General features: G+C 38.1%; 1 protein-coding gene across 10 annotated transcripts in view; it reads left to right on the forward strand.

The window, feature by feature from the left end:
• The window catches only part of ADAM22 (ADAM metallopeptidase domain 22), a 233088-nt gene that overhangs the window by 141516 nt on the left and 77554 nt on the right, over positions 1 to 14018 (forward strand). For all 10 annotated transcript variants that reach the window (XM_055307391.1, XM_055307393.1, XM_055307392.1 and 7 more), the window contains exons 5-6: positions 7152 to 7234; positions 12589 to 12652. In XM_055307391.1, the coding sequence (XP_055163366.1) occupies positions 7152 to 7234; positions 12589 to 12652 (147 nt within the window). The remainder of the gene's footprint in view (positions 1 to 7151; positions 7235 to 12588; positions 12653 to 14018) is intronic.

Raw genomic sequence — 14018 nt, forward strand, 5'->3', positions numbered from 1 at the left:
GAGTTCAAGGGTATGGCTTCAGTTCTTTCAAAGGTATACTGGGTAGAGCATAGCTTCCCAAACATGGTAGCATATTGGAATCATGTGGACAGATTTTAAATATGCCAGGTCCCACCCCTAGAGATTCTAATATAACTGATATGGAGTAAGGCTTATTAATTTTAAAAATACTTTCCTGGTGATATTAATGTGTATTCAGGGCTCAGAACTACTGTGCTAGAGTGACCAGGATCTTACCTGTGGAAGAGGATGACTGGCATAAACTCCAGTGTGCAGGGCAGAAGGCTGGTCCTAGGATTGGTCCCCATGGAGCAGAAGAGAGCTTTACCCAGTGAGCAGAGCAGGAACACAAGGGTTACTGGGTTGAAGATTTGGTCTGTAAGTATTGCACTGGCCCTATCCTTTTTATGGTAAACACATCTTGATTTGCCTGTGGCTTTCATGGATGTAGCATTAAATAACCTGCATCCTCTGAAACCCCTTGGTCTGAGAGTAACCAGGATGGTTGATCACACTGGTCCCTTTAATGCAGGCCAGAAGCATCCCGCAGACTAGCTCCTACAAGTAGCATGGCTCTTCAGGGCTCTGTACATGGTAGAATTCTCACATATTCTTATCTCACCTTTTACCTTCCATATTGTTTCTGATAAAGCTGGCTGTCCTGAGTCCAACAAGAAAAGATATGGAGAAGAGCTGTGACTGTTTATGTCTTTTCCGCTTTGTTAAGAATCTGCTGAGGAATTAGTGTAGGATTTCAGGGAGCTCAGCAGTGAGGAGCTCCAGAATGCAGGGACAGTTGTGGTGTAAAGTAGTTGCTCTCAAACCTTAGAGTGCATTGAAGTCAGCTAGAGGGTTGACTAAAATACAGGTGGCTGGACCACATCTCCAGACCTTCCGATTGGGAAGTCCTAGGGTGAGGCTTGAGAATTTGAATTTCTAACAAGTGCATGTTACTGAGCTGGAAACTGCCCTGTGATTACTGCCAGGGGAGAGACTTGATTTGCCATCTGGCATACCCAAGTTTAAGTAGGTAGGAAGGTTCTCTCTTAATCTGTGTTTTCTCACTTACAAAATATTCACCTCATCTGTCCTTATGAATTCTCTCATAAATCACCAAGATCACTAAGCAGAACTGCCTAGGTTATGGTAGATACTTTCATTTTCTTAAAGATCCCAGTCTTTCTGGTATCCTTTACAGGGAGAAAATTTGGTATTGGACTGAGTATTTTTAGTTTAGTTATTCCAAACGCAATATTCAAAATCACCTGGGGAACTTTTTGCATCTCTGAAAACCCTGGAGCCCTCCCTCCTTGAAGATTTGATTCAGTAGGTCTGAGTGAAGGCCTGGGAATCATAGGTTTACAAATCCCATCACAATAAGGCTTTAGTTTGGGGAATAGTTTTGGGAATCATTGCTACTGAGCAACCATTCTCTAGTGCAGGGGTTCTCAACCACTGCGGTTTCACTGAATCACCTCAAGCATTTATAAAGATGCTGATGCCTGTGTCCCATCTCCAAAGATTGTGATTTATTTTATTTGGAGGGTGGCCTGGCTATTGGGATTTTAAAAGCTCCCTGGGTGATTCTGATAGGCATCCAAGTTTGAGAGCCACTGTTCTGGTATATTCCTCGAGTGAGAAAAACATGGAGTATTTGTAAAAATGCAGATTCTTGGTCTCACTTCTGAGCTGTGTAAACAAACTCTCAGGGCAAGAAACATAGGTAATCTGCATTATTAATCAGTGCCCTGAATTGTTAGTCTTAGCAAATAAATTAAGAGAATCCTAGCTCAAGGGACATGATAGAATCCCTCATTGATTAAATATTCCCTGACTGCACCCCTTTCCTTCTTACATAGTAGTTTACAGTAGGCTTGACTTTGTTATCTCATGGAATTCCTTGCATCCTCTTGTTAGCAGTGTGAATAGATAGTAATCCTATTTTATTGATGAGGAAACTGAGATTCTCAGTTTCCTAATAGCATGTTTGAAGATACAAGCATAGATTAGGTACATGTGGTTCCCTGAAAAGACACCATAGGCTAGTGGAGGGCATAAGACAGAAACAGGAATGCAGGTGTAAAGAGATGCAGTACAGACATGAAAGTATATGAAAATTCAAAGAAAGAGGGGTTGATGAGAAGTAATTTGTGAGAAGAAGGAAATCAGAGGACACTCTTTAGAGGAGGTGGCTCTGGCTAATCTTGGAAATAATAAAGTTGTAGAATTTTCTTTGAGGGTCTGAATGGAGGGCAGATGACTATGGCCTCCCTGCTGTGCTCTAACTGGTTCCCTTTATTGGATTTTTATAGTTTTATACCCTAGTCTCTGTAGCTTCTTTTGTGCTTTCAGTGTATTATATTTATAATAAATTCTGTTTTTCTTTTGAGATCTTTCTGGCTCTTTAATAAAAATGTGGTTTGTCTTTGAATTTTGCAAAGAAATAATTATTTTAACTTCCTTAGAATAAAAACTGTAATAAGCCTTTTGTCAATTGGGAGATAAACCAGTAGACGTATGAACTATCATACAGCTCATTTTTATATAGAGGTGGATAATTTTTTTGGCTCTACCTAATTAGCTAAAAATAAACATCTGTACTGTTATGGTTGTGTTATTGAATCAAGGAATATGAATAAAGTTTCAATGACAGCAGATTTATCTCTGGAACAAGAGACTTTAAGGACTAAAGCTATGGTTGGCTGTTGGATAAAGAGCTGAACTCTATTAAGATATGCTGCTAGCTTTTCTCTTTCCCTACATCTGTCTTAGATTATTATATATAATAGCTATTTTCATAAAGCATCTGGTTCCTCCAGAAAGTTGTGTGAAGATATGGAGAACTATTATAATTGGTAAGACTCAAGAAATTTGGCTTAAGTAGTGGTCTTTTTTGTAGTATACAATTTTTAATAAAATGCAGTTTATTATTTTGAAATGCAGTGCATCTTTTAAGACAGATATAAGTGCAAAGATACAATTTTATTATTTTAATACATATTTTATTTAAAATATGTAAATAAATAATTTTATTTTAAATATACATAAATAATACATAATAAAATAATTTTATTTATTTATTTAATACATATTTTATTTAAAATAAATACGTATTTTATTTAAAATGTGTATTAAATTTAAAAGGCACATATTTTTTGACCTGCCAGGTCCTCTTCTAGTAATGTGTTTTACATATATATCAACAGAATTGCACAAAAATATTGTAAAAGGATGTTTGCAATATTGTTTATGATGACAAAAAATGGAGATAATCTAAATGTCCATTGTACAGGAATGTTTAAATGAATTATGGTTCATCTCTATAATGGAATATTATGCTATCACTGAAAGAATGAGATATTGATATACAAAGAGGTCAAGGTTACCTTAAGGAAAAAAAAAATCAAGTGGCAGAAGAGTGTGCACAGTGTAAATCCATTTGTGCACTGAAACAGGTACCTATGTATATATTTCCTTAACTATACCATTTAGGCCATTCCTGACATGGTACATGGAGTCACAAATGTTTGCTTTTCAGGAGTCAGCTGTAGCCTGAACAATGTGTATGAAGAGAATATTTTTTACTCTTCACCATGTGCATCCTGAATTCTTAGAAATGTTTCCATCAGCATTTACTATTTTTAAAATATGGGATCAAAAGTTATATAAACTCAATACCTATTAAATTTTATTTGTTTATTTTTTATTTTAATAATCAATATATCAATAAAGTTTAATGTAATAATTTCATTTCTTCAATTCTTGGTTTAAATAATTATTGACATATGGTAAATCCCTTAAAAAAACCACAACACAGAAGTTAATTCCTGTCATTATTTAGAAGAATTACATATACCACCAGTTGAGAGCCTCAGAATTGTAATTCTAATAACTCAACTGAAAGAGATTTTACCCACCTCCCCTGTTGTTTGTGCTTCTCTTGAAGTGTCGTGGAAACATTTGATAATGAGTCAACCATATTGAGTTCTTCACTTCATTTGCAGTGTTAGGCTTTTGTGCAGATGGGTCTTGATCATATGCTGGTTTTGGATCGATTCCTATTTTTCAGAATCAGAAATTAGTGAAAGATTGTTTTTCGTTATCCAATCATCTGTTTATTCCCCGTATATTGGAAGCTTGTTTTAAAACATGAATTCTTGGGACACCTCGGTGGCTCAGTGGTTGAGAGTCTGTCTTTGACTCAGGGCATGATCCCTGGATCCGGGATCAAGTCCCATATCAGGCTCCCTGCATGGAACCTGCTTCTCTGTCTGCCTGTGTCTCTGCTTCTCTCTCTCTGTGTCTGTCATGAATAAATAAAATCTTCAAAAAAGTGAAACATGAATTCTTTCTTTTTATGATTTAATATAACATGTTTCCAAAATTGGTATTTTAAAGAAAACTTTAGTAGCTTATAAAACATTTCTTATATGCTTTTGCCTATGACATATTTTCCCCACATACATTGACTTCCATTGTTCCCCAATTTGATACCATAATTCTTGTGATTATCTTTTTTGTTTCTACTATCTTTATATGTGCTGTTCACTGTAAGTCTTAGACTTCAGAAAGAGATCTGATGAGGTTAATCACTGTCCAGTAGAGGGAAACATTTTCACATAGAATTCTTGCTCTATCCAGGTCACCTCATTGAGTGTTGGCCCCTCGTGTCGTCTAGTAAAAAGCTAGAGTGTTGATTTCTGGTCCAATTAGATGTTTCCAGGAAGGACTTTTAAGCATAATGACCTCTAATTTAGAATCTAATCTTTTGGACAGTTCAGTCCAACAACCCAACAGAGGATATTTTAAACTCTATTAAATATACTCCTAGCCCTACTCAAAAAGTAAATTAAAACAGAGGCTCAGTTAGTTAAGCATTTGCCTTTGTCTCGGGTCATGACCCCAGGGTCCTGGGATTGAATCCCGCATTGGGCTCCCTGCTCAGCGAAGGGCTGCTTCTCCCTTTCCCTTTGCCTGCTGCTACTCCCCTGCTTGTGCTCTCTCTCTGTGTGTGTCAAATAAATAAATACGATTTTTTTAAAAATAAATTAAAAACCCCTAGGAATCAGCTGGGGGGAAAGTTTAGGTTTACACTAGACCCAATAGGTTCTAGGCCCAACTCATAAGTAGTGTAGGGGAAATGACACAGGCCTTGCATTTACATGTTCATGCAAGGTCTGCATCCCTACTTGGCAACTTTCCAGGTGGACAACTTTGGCTTCTGGAGATTGTGACCTATATAGAAGAGAGGTAGCAATATTTCTTTATAGGATTGATGTGAGGATTTAGGGAAATTGTGTATTTAAGTTAAATAGAACAATAGTTGACACACAGTAATTTTTTTTAGAGAGAGAGTGCATGAGCAAGTACATGAGCAAGTGGGGAGAGGGAGAATCTTAAGCAAGCTCCACACCCAGTATAGAGCCCAACATGGGGCTCAGTCTTATAACCCTGAGATCATGACCTGAGCCAAAATCAAAAGTAGGATGCTTAACCCAATGAACCACCCAGGTGCCCCTCTACAGAGTAATTATAGTAGTAGCAAACATTGAGGGCTTACTAAGTGCCATGCATTATTGTAAGCTCTAAATGCATTTTACTTTTCTTTAATCACCTGAACAACCTTGTGAAATTGTTACCCTGATTTGACAGATGACATAGGCACCTTCTGGAACTTGCTGCAGACTGCATAGCTAGTTTAAACAAAGGAGCTGATAGCTCATGCCCTTAACATCTTTACAAAACCAGCTCAACCCAGAAAGTCAGTGTCTGGCTTTATTTCTGTTCTTAAACATATGGCCTACTGGGTTACACCCTGTTTCAGGCTTACAGGTGGACTACCACCCTGTTCTTTCTTATTTTCCATCACATCCAACCATAGTCCTCAGTTCATGATGCTCAATGACTCCCTTGAGGATTTGGAGGTGTCACAGGATCAGGGATTTCACTGAGTGCCATCTTGGGTGTTCTCTGCCACCTCACCAGAACTGAGGTTCACCCAGCCCTATAGGATTATCTCATGAGGAGCAGCAGTCACAGGCCAGGGTGCCTTCTTGGAATTCCAGGGGAGAAAATGCCTTCAGTCTTGTTATATCCCGTGTCCTCCTGTTCTCTCCCCTCCACATGTCAAGCACTGAATATTTTAGGTAGGATTAATCCTTAAGGCACAGTATAAAGCAGGTCGAGTTTGCCCCTTTAAAACATTCCTTTGAATCTTTTTGTTTCACTGTTTCCTATCCTAGTGGGTCAATTGAATTAGCAGCTTTTAGCTTCTGAAGAAATAGGAGATTAGTGGGGGAATGGCAAAGGCCATTTAGAACAATGCCTTTCAAACTCTAATGTGGATCTGAATTACCAGGGACCTTGTTTAAAGTACCAATTATAGTAAGTGGGTAGATTGGGGCTGGGACTTGTGATTGCATTTCTGACTAGTTCCAGAGTGTCTCAGCAACACCATTGGTTTCTAGACCACACTCAGAATGGCAGATATTTAAAGACTGAGGCACCACCCTGAGAAGGCAGAGGATTTACCCTATTACCTCTTCCAAGAACATTTAATCCAAAGAAATAAGTGTCTTGGCAATTAATGTAACCAGCTGCTAGAAGAAACATTGGAATTTAAAACTTCACCCAATGTGCTTACTGTAAAGCCATTCATAGTTGGAGAACAGAATAGTATAAACTTGTCAAGTTTTGATATCAACACTATAAAAATAAGTGTTTTTCTCTATCTGTTTAATTTAGTGACTGTCAAATGATTTATATACATTTTTACTCAGCTTTATGTGAAAAAGCATCCTCTTGCTGCTGCTCAACGTTGTTTCTCATGACTGGGCAAATGGATGACTCAGTTGATCCTGGTGCAAGGGCCACATGTGTATTTCAGTATCTGTTTCTTTGTTCTTTCTATCATCACCTACATAAAAGGCAAATTAAGTCAACTTTTATTTCCCTGGCTTTAATTTGGAGTTAGTTGGCTCACTAGAAGTGTTTATGAATAATTCTTTAGAACAGGTTTGATAACACTAATCTGAATAACAAAATATTCTGCAGAGCTTTATACATGGAGGTGTGGTGTGGCAGGAATCTGTGAAATGATGCAGGTGATTTCTCCTGGCAAGGGCAGAGGCTTATGCTGTTTCTGTTTCCAGGGAGGAGAACACTGCTACTACCAGGGCCACATCCGAGGAAACCCTGATTCATTTGTTGCATTGTCAACATGCCATGGACTTCAGTAAGTGTCCTCCAAATTTTTGTACCATCCATTCTTTCAATCACTGTTTTCTTTATTTTTAATGTACTGTAGTCAAAATCTTTATGTCAAGAAATAATTTTAAATCAGTGATGGATCTGATCTTTTTCTTTTTCAAGGTGTATAAACCAAGCTGATTTTAAAATTGGAGTTGCAGAAACAGACCAAGGTCTTTGGTATTATGATATGATACCCTTTAGTGATGTTCTGGTTTCATCTAAGTTGTGACAAGGATGTTTTGGGTTATGCTGGTTCTCTAGACGCTTAGCCCCTTGGTACCCAGTTCTGCCCCTACCTCTTCTTGATGTTAGTTTGTATAGTTTTATGGAATAATAGAAATTTTAGTAGGTGGAATCTCTCGACTCCTTGCACAAAAATGACAAACTGCAAGTCACCTCAAGAGCTCATGTGTTTCAGCCAGAATTCCACCTAAAATCCACAACAAACTTGTGGGAGGGTCCATCTGTTCTCAGAAATCTCCAAGGAATGGAGTTCATCCTTCCTCAGGGCCTTGCTTCCTTTCTCATAACCTTCATTATCAAAGAATGTTTGCTGATGTTTAACATGGGAATACATCTACTTCCTCTGTTCTGTCGCTAATGGTGATACACAGGTGGCCATCTCTTATTTGTTTTGTTAACGCCTTATAAAGCTACCGTGTCATTCCTCTGCATTCTAAGCTAAATCATCTCAGTTCTTTCTTGTTTGTGTTACTTTTGGGGGCACAGAACAAGCTAGCACTTTAGTTTTGTTAAATTTTTGTTTGGAAACTTTAAAATGCATCCCGCTCCCAGGTTAGAGATCTGGCTTTTCCATGTAGCTAGCAGTTACTGAGTGTCTGCTGTGGGCCAGCCACAAGGAAAATCAAGGCCATGAGAATTTGAGTCCCATCCCCAATAGCTCACAGTCCAGTGGGGGCAGCTGAAGCTAGCTCAGCTTCCTGCTATGGAATATGATAGGAATATTTCTTTCTTTGAGAGAGAAAGTAACAGAATAATGCAAGCAGAGAGTGGGCATTGAGCAATGAGGTAGTGCTTGAGGGCTCCAGGGAAATGTCACCTAGTGATCCCTACAACAGGCTTTGATAGAATTTTCTGAGAGAGAGGGGTAGGCAGACAAGCTAGGAAAGAGATATAATGGATGAACCTGGAAAATTGAGCTAGTCTGCCTAGTGGTGCCTCGTTAGGCTCAGGCAATTAGTATGTTGTGAGAGGCAGAAGAGAGTATGAGGAACACCTAGGTAGGCAGAGGAAGGAGGCCAGGTTCATGAGAGCATGGAAAACTTCCATCTGCTTATTGTTTACTCTAAAAGACTTCTACTTATTTTAAATAAATTCTTGGAGATGTTTTTACAAACAGGAATCCATGCCTCATATCTGAAAGCCTTGGTTTTCTTATCTGGAAAAGGAACCACTAAAGTGCCCTTCAGTAATAAAATTCTTACATCTGATCTCAAGATAATCCCAGCTTTCCACTAAGAAGAGTACCCTAGGCTCATTGATGTTTGTGACAGCAAATGTATGGTAGTGATATAAAAAAGAAGAGGCATTTTCCCCCCTCTCTTCCTTTTAAAATCTCAAATTGTCGTTTAAGCATCTTGCCCAGTACTTATTCCATGTTGCTTTCCAGTTTTGTAAGAGGATACCATATTGTGAGAAGCAGTGAGAAGTCATCCTTGCCTTCTGAGGGCTCTGATAGACCTGAGATCCCAAGACCAAGAGCTTGCTAGGCATTTGAAGAAGGATTGAAAATAAACTGTAAGGAAATTTTAGTGAGTAGATCAAGAGTAGAACTCAGAGCCAGCTTCAGTTGTTTTAATGAAGTAAAATTTACCTCTACCTTGAGAAACCTTTTCATTTAAAACTAAGCAAAAAGTAACAGAAAATGCACCATGTGCCTAAGAACACTGTGAGGATTGTATATAAGCATGTTGGGTGCTCTGGGACTTTTGTGAGCATGTTGGATAAATTTACTATTGTTCCTTTTTATTATTTATTAATCAATACTTCTCATGTTGATTTTACCTTCTGAACAAAAACTATTTTTGTTAGAAATATTTTAGAGGATATTACTAAATATTAATTAATCTATGTTTTTTCAATTATAGTGATTTGGGTATGAAACAGATGATCTCATCCATGATTCATCTTTTATAAATTACCAAATACATATGGAGATTTTTCATTTTTCTTAATTTACTAAATTTAGTTGAAGAACATAAAGGGGAAAATAATCAGCTTTATGTCTTTTTCATAAAGAACCTGAAAACGCACATTTTTTTTTTTTTTCAAATTCAAAGGACTAATGGATAATATTTTGGTCCTGGTACGTTTGATGTTATGATAAAATCCTGTAACTATGGGAACCTAAAAGAATGGCATCAAATGTAAGTTTATTGCCCTCTTGTGGCAATTTGTAAGAATGGCTGTTTCTTTTCAAAATCTTGTTTTGATCCAGCCTTTTAAAATTTTAGTTCAATTGACCTATAATAAGTAGGTCCTAGCTGTAGGTTTTTATCAAATATATACTGTATGTGGATACAGCGCACTTATTGGAATTTATACAAATATAACAAAGGTGTCAATCCTCAAACAAAGCAATAAAACATATACTTTTCAATAGTTCAAGAATTAATTAATGGCACATTGTCATATAGGGAGCCAGAATCTTCTAGACATATATGGTGTCAGAATTTGCTTTCTTTAAACTGTGTATCATGATGTTTAACCCCAATAAAAATCACTTATTTTCACATTCAACACTGATGTAGTGCAAAAGGAAATGATACCTTGTATTTAAACAAAATAATCTGCTGCTTAATCAGCATAACTCTGTGAACTTTGGCAAAGGATGATGGTTCTGTGCAATTTTCTGGGTGAATCTGGCCAGTTCTCAGGGGCAAAGAGAATGTCTACTGCTGCATTTGGTCTACTGTTTTGAAAAGGCTTCCCTCTTCTGATTCCTTAGACATGTATTCTCAGTAATACCTTAAAAAGTGCATCTGTTTATCTTTAAATTCGAAATGCAGTGTCATCCAAATTCAGTGTAATGGTTGAAAACCTTACAGATGTGAGAGTAGAAGTTCTAAGGGTATATGAAAGCAGAGGACATGTGGAAGATGTTACAGTAGGAATGAAAGAATTTGGAGAGGCAGAGCTAGAGGCCATTATAATTATAGCTCAGGGAAACCAACTGATTTCACTACACCATCAGTGAGAGATAAATACTATTCTATGTGCAATAGTGGGGTCTCATGCAGCATTTCCATAGAACACTGAAAAATGACCCCAGAAAACTACGCCTAGTCCCTTCTCAGATGCCTGAATGATAAGACACATTTCTTCAGCATCATAAGGTGCTTGATCTTAGGAGAAGGACATGTTCTCCTAAAACGAGTGGCCATTGGGATCTCTCTGGGTGGGAGGTGAGGCCATATGTAGGTTCAAATACCCTCCGGAGAATTCCTCAGTTGGCTGATAGTCATCTCCGGCCTAACAGATCAAAACCCAACTTCAGATTTATGCTCTCCTCCCTGCATCCTGCTTCCATGTGCTCAGCCCCTTCTGTCCTTCCTGTGGCTTTTCCCATTTTATTAAATGGCAATTCCATCTCACCAGCTGCTCAGGCTAAAACCTTGGCGTTCTCACGGACATGACTCTCTCATGTACTCCATTTCAAATCTGCCAATAAATCCTATTGTTTCTACTTTTGAAAAGTACCCAGAATTTAACCAGTCTCACCATCTCCACCAACGCCACTATGATCTAGGCAAATACCATCTTTTTTCACCTGAATTATTGCAATAACTTCTCCATTTCTATTATTGCCATCTGAAAGACTATTGTAACACAGCAGTTAGGGCAATTAATTTAAAATTTAAGAGCGATTGTATTTCCACCTGCTTAAGCCCTCATAGTGGCTCCACGTGTCTCTCAGAGTAAAAGCCACAGCCCTCAGGAGGTCTCATGTGGCCCCACTCTTTCTCTGATCTCATGTTACGGTTCTCCCCTCACCCACACCCTCCTCCAGCCACACTGCATTCTTGATGTTCCTGGAGCACACTTAGGGTTAGAGTCTGACATGCTCTCTGCACAGATATCCTTATGGCTCATCCCTTCACTTTCAGATCTTTGTTTAAATGCCATCTTCTCTAGAAAGCCTTTCTCTGAGACTCTATATAAATCAACAGTCTTCTCTCCCTGGTCTCTACAACCAGTCCTCTGGCACCATTTATCACCCATAACTTTCTTTGTTTTCCTCCCTAGAATTTTTCACCACCACATGTATATTTATTTTGTTGTTGATTGTATTTTTTGTCTGTTTACCCTAGAATGCACATTAGAACCATGAGGGCAGAGCATTGGTCAGTTTTGTCCACTTCTGTATCACAAGCACCTAGGGCAGTGCATTGTAGGTGCTTATATGTGTTGTGAATGAGTGAATGGATGAAGAGGCCGCCAATTGCAGATGGGCAGTTCAGGAACCAATCTGCCTGGGCTCTAGTCCTGCCTCAGTTCTTCCTGGTTATGTAATTTGGGCAAGTTACTTCATCTCTTTGGGCTTTGGTTTCCTTCCTTGTAAAATGAGTATAGGCAAGTATATGGTGTACCTCCCTCATACATTTCCACAAATGAGTAGAAGATTAAATGAGTGTAAAGTGTTTAGTTCATGGTAAGCTGTTGGAATGTGTCAGCTCTTGTTACGAGAGCATCTTCCAGGTGTGTGGTAGGTAGGCATTTCTCAGGATAGTCCCTGACAGTCTGCATCAGAACCACCTGGGATTGTTTAAAATGCAGCTCCCTGGGCCTTAGCCAAGAAATCTGAGGAAGGCCCTGAAAGTTTAACACTTTTGCAAGCTCTCCAGATGAACTATTTGCATATTAAAGTTTTAGAATTATGTGTTGGAGGGAGGATTAAAGAATGATAATCCTGAACCTGGGGACACTGCTGCTTATGGGAAGTCAGAGGGATGGGTCTTTCCCTCTTAGTAGATGTGTGTGTGTGTGTGTGTGTATGCACACATGTGTGATATGGTGCAGTGTGCATGTGTATGTGGGATGTATTGGGAAGCATGTGTGGTGTGGTGTGCAATATGTGGTGTGTAATCTGTGTGATGTGATATGTGGGGAATGTATATGTGGTGTGGTATGGTATGTGGGGAGTGTGTGTATGTCTGTGTGTGTATGGTAGGTGGTGTGTATCTGGTGGTGATGGATGGGACTGGGAAGTGAGTGTTGAAAAGTAAATTGGTCCTCTGGCAGCTACTGATTTTAAAATGATCTTGTTCTGAGGCAAGAGTCGATAGCCATGCGTAATTATTTTCTTGTCCTTGGCAGTGGGATGTTCTATGATGGGAACCACACCTATCTCATTGAACCAGAAGAAAATGACACCTCTCAAGTAAGTGCTCCCTCTGTTTGCTGTGGCAAATGTAAAAATTGATATTGGGAGCTTTTCCCCTTCATTTTTCCTCTTTTTATTTTATTTTTATAAATAAAAATATTTTTATATATTTTAATATTTTAAATATTTATTTTTATAAATAAAATATTTTTTATTTCTTAGTCAGGATAGTAAATATAAATATATACATATATATAAAATATTGAATAAGTCAAACTCACAAGGTTGTTTTGTTTTGTCTTTTTAGCCTTTTACTCTGTGTATTGGAAATTTCTTCTGAGGTGTTCTGAAACCTCCATTTTTGTTCTGTCTCCACCATCATGTGCTAGGATTTGTCTTAGTTTGCTCAGGCAGGAACAAGATATTGGAGGGCTTAAATAACACAAATTTATTTTATCATAGTTCTGGTGCTTGGAAGTCCAAGATGAAGATGCTGGCAGGATCCATGAGGGCTCTCTCCTTGGATTGCAATGGCCTCTTTCTTGCTGTGTGCTCACATGACAGAGAGATAGAGAACTGTGGTGTCTCTTCTTAAAAGGGCACCAGCCCAACCCCACCCTTAAGACCTATTTTAACCTTTATCACCTTCTCTTAGGTCCTGTCCAAATACAGTCACATTGGGAATTTAGGCTTAAACATATGAGTTTTTCAGGGAGGACACAGACATTCAGTTTATAACAGACCAAATCAATAGATATGTGATTTTCCACCTCTGTTTTGTTTCTAGAGTTCAGATTTTTCTATGTTGCCCATTGTCTGTAGGGCCTTCTGCTGATGAAATGTAGAGAAATCTAAATTTTTTAAATTATTTGATTTATTTTAGTTGAAATATTCATTTTCCATAAGTGAAAAAAGCATTGAGTTTATATGGTAGACTGCAGAGAAACATAATACACCTCCATTCTAGCTCTGTGCAGGCAAATATTCTTCCTTGGGTCATGGAACATTGTTCAAACACTTAGGCAAGTAATTTCTAAAAATACACACTGTTTTGCCACCCATAAAGTGCAGCTATTTGTATTGTATTTTACTTTCTGGATGCCTATTGCTGGCTATTGTATCACTTTACCTGGAGGTGATTTTTTTTTTTTTTACAGCAATATCATGAAACTTGACTGTTTATGACATTTGGGTTTTTTTTGTTTGTTTTTTTTTACTAGAAAGGAGCCAGAAGTAATTATTTGAATGCTCATTAATTTTTCTTAGATGAAATATGGCTTTTTGTCTGTTAGTTTGTCACAGAACTTGTATGATATTTGAATTTTTGAGCAGGATCCGTTTGAGCATCTACTTGTACCTGTCATCCTACTCCCTGATACTAGAAGAGTGTTAGCTCTGCAGTCCTTGCCTAACAAAAGTTAGT

This window comes from Nyctereutes procyonoides, unplaced genomic scaffold, assembly GCF_905146905.1.
Source record: "Nyctereutes procyonoides isolate TBG_1078 unplaced genomic scaffold, NYPRO_anot_genome, whole genome shotgun sequence".
Lineage (NCBI taxonomy): Eukaryota > Metazoa > Chordata > Mammalia > Carnivora > Canidae > Nyctereutes > Nyctereutes procyonoides.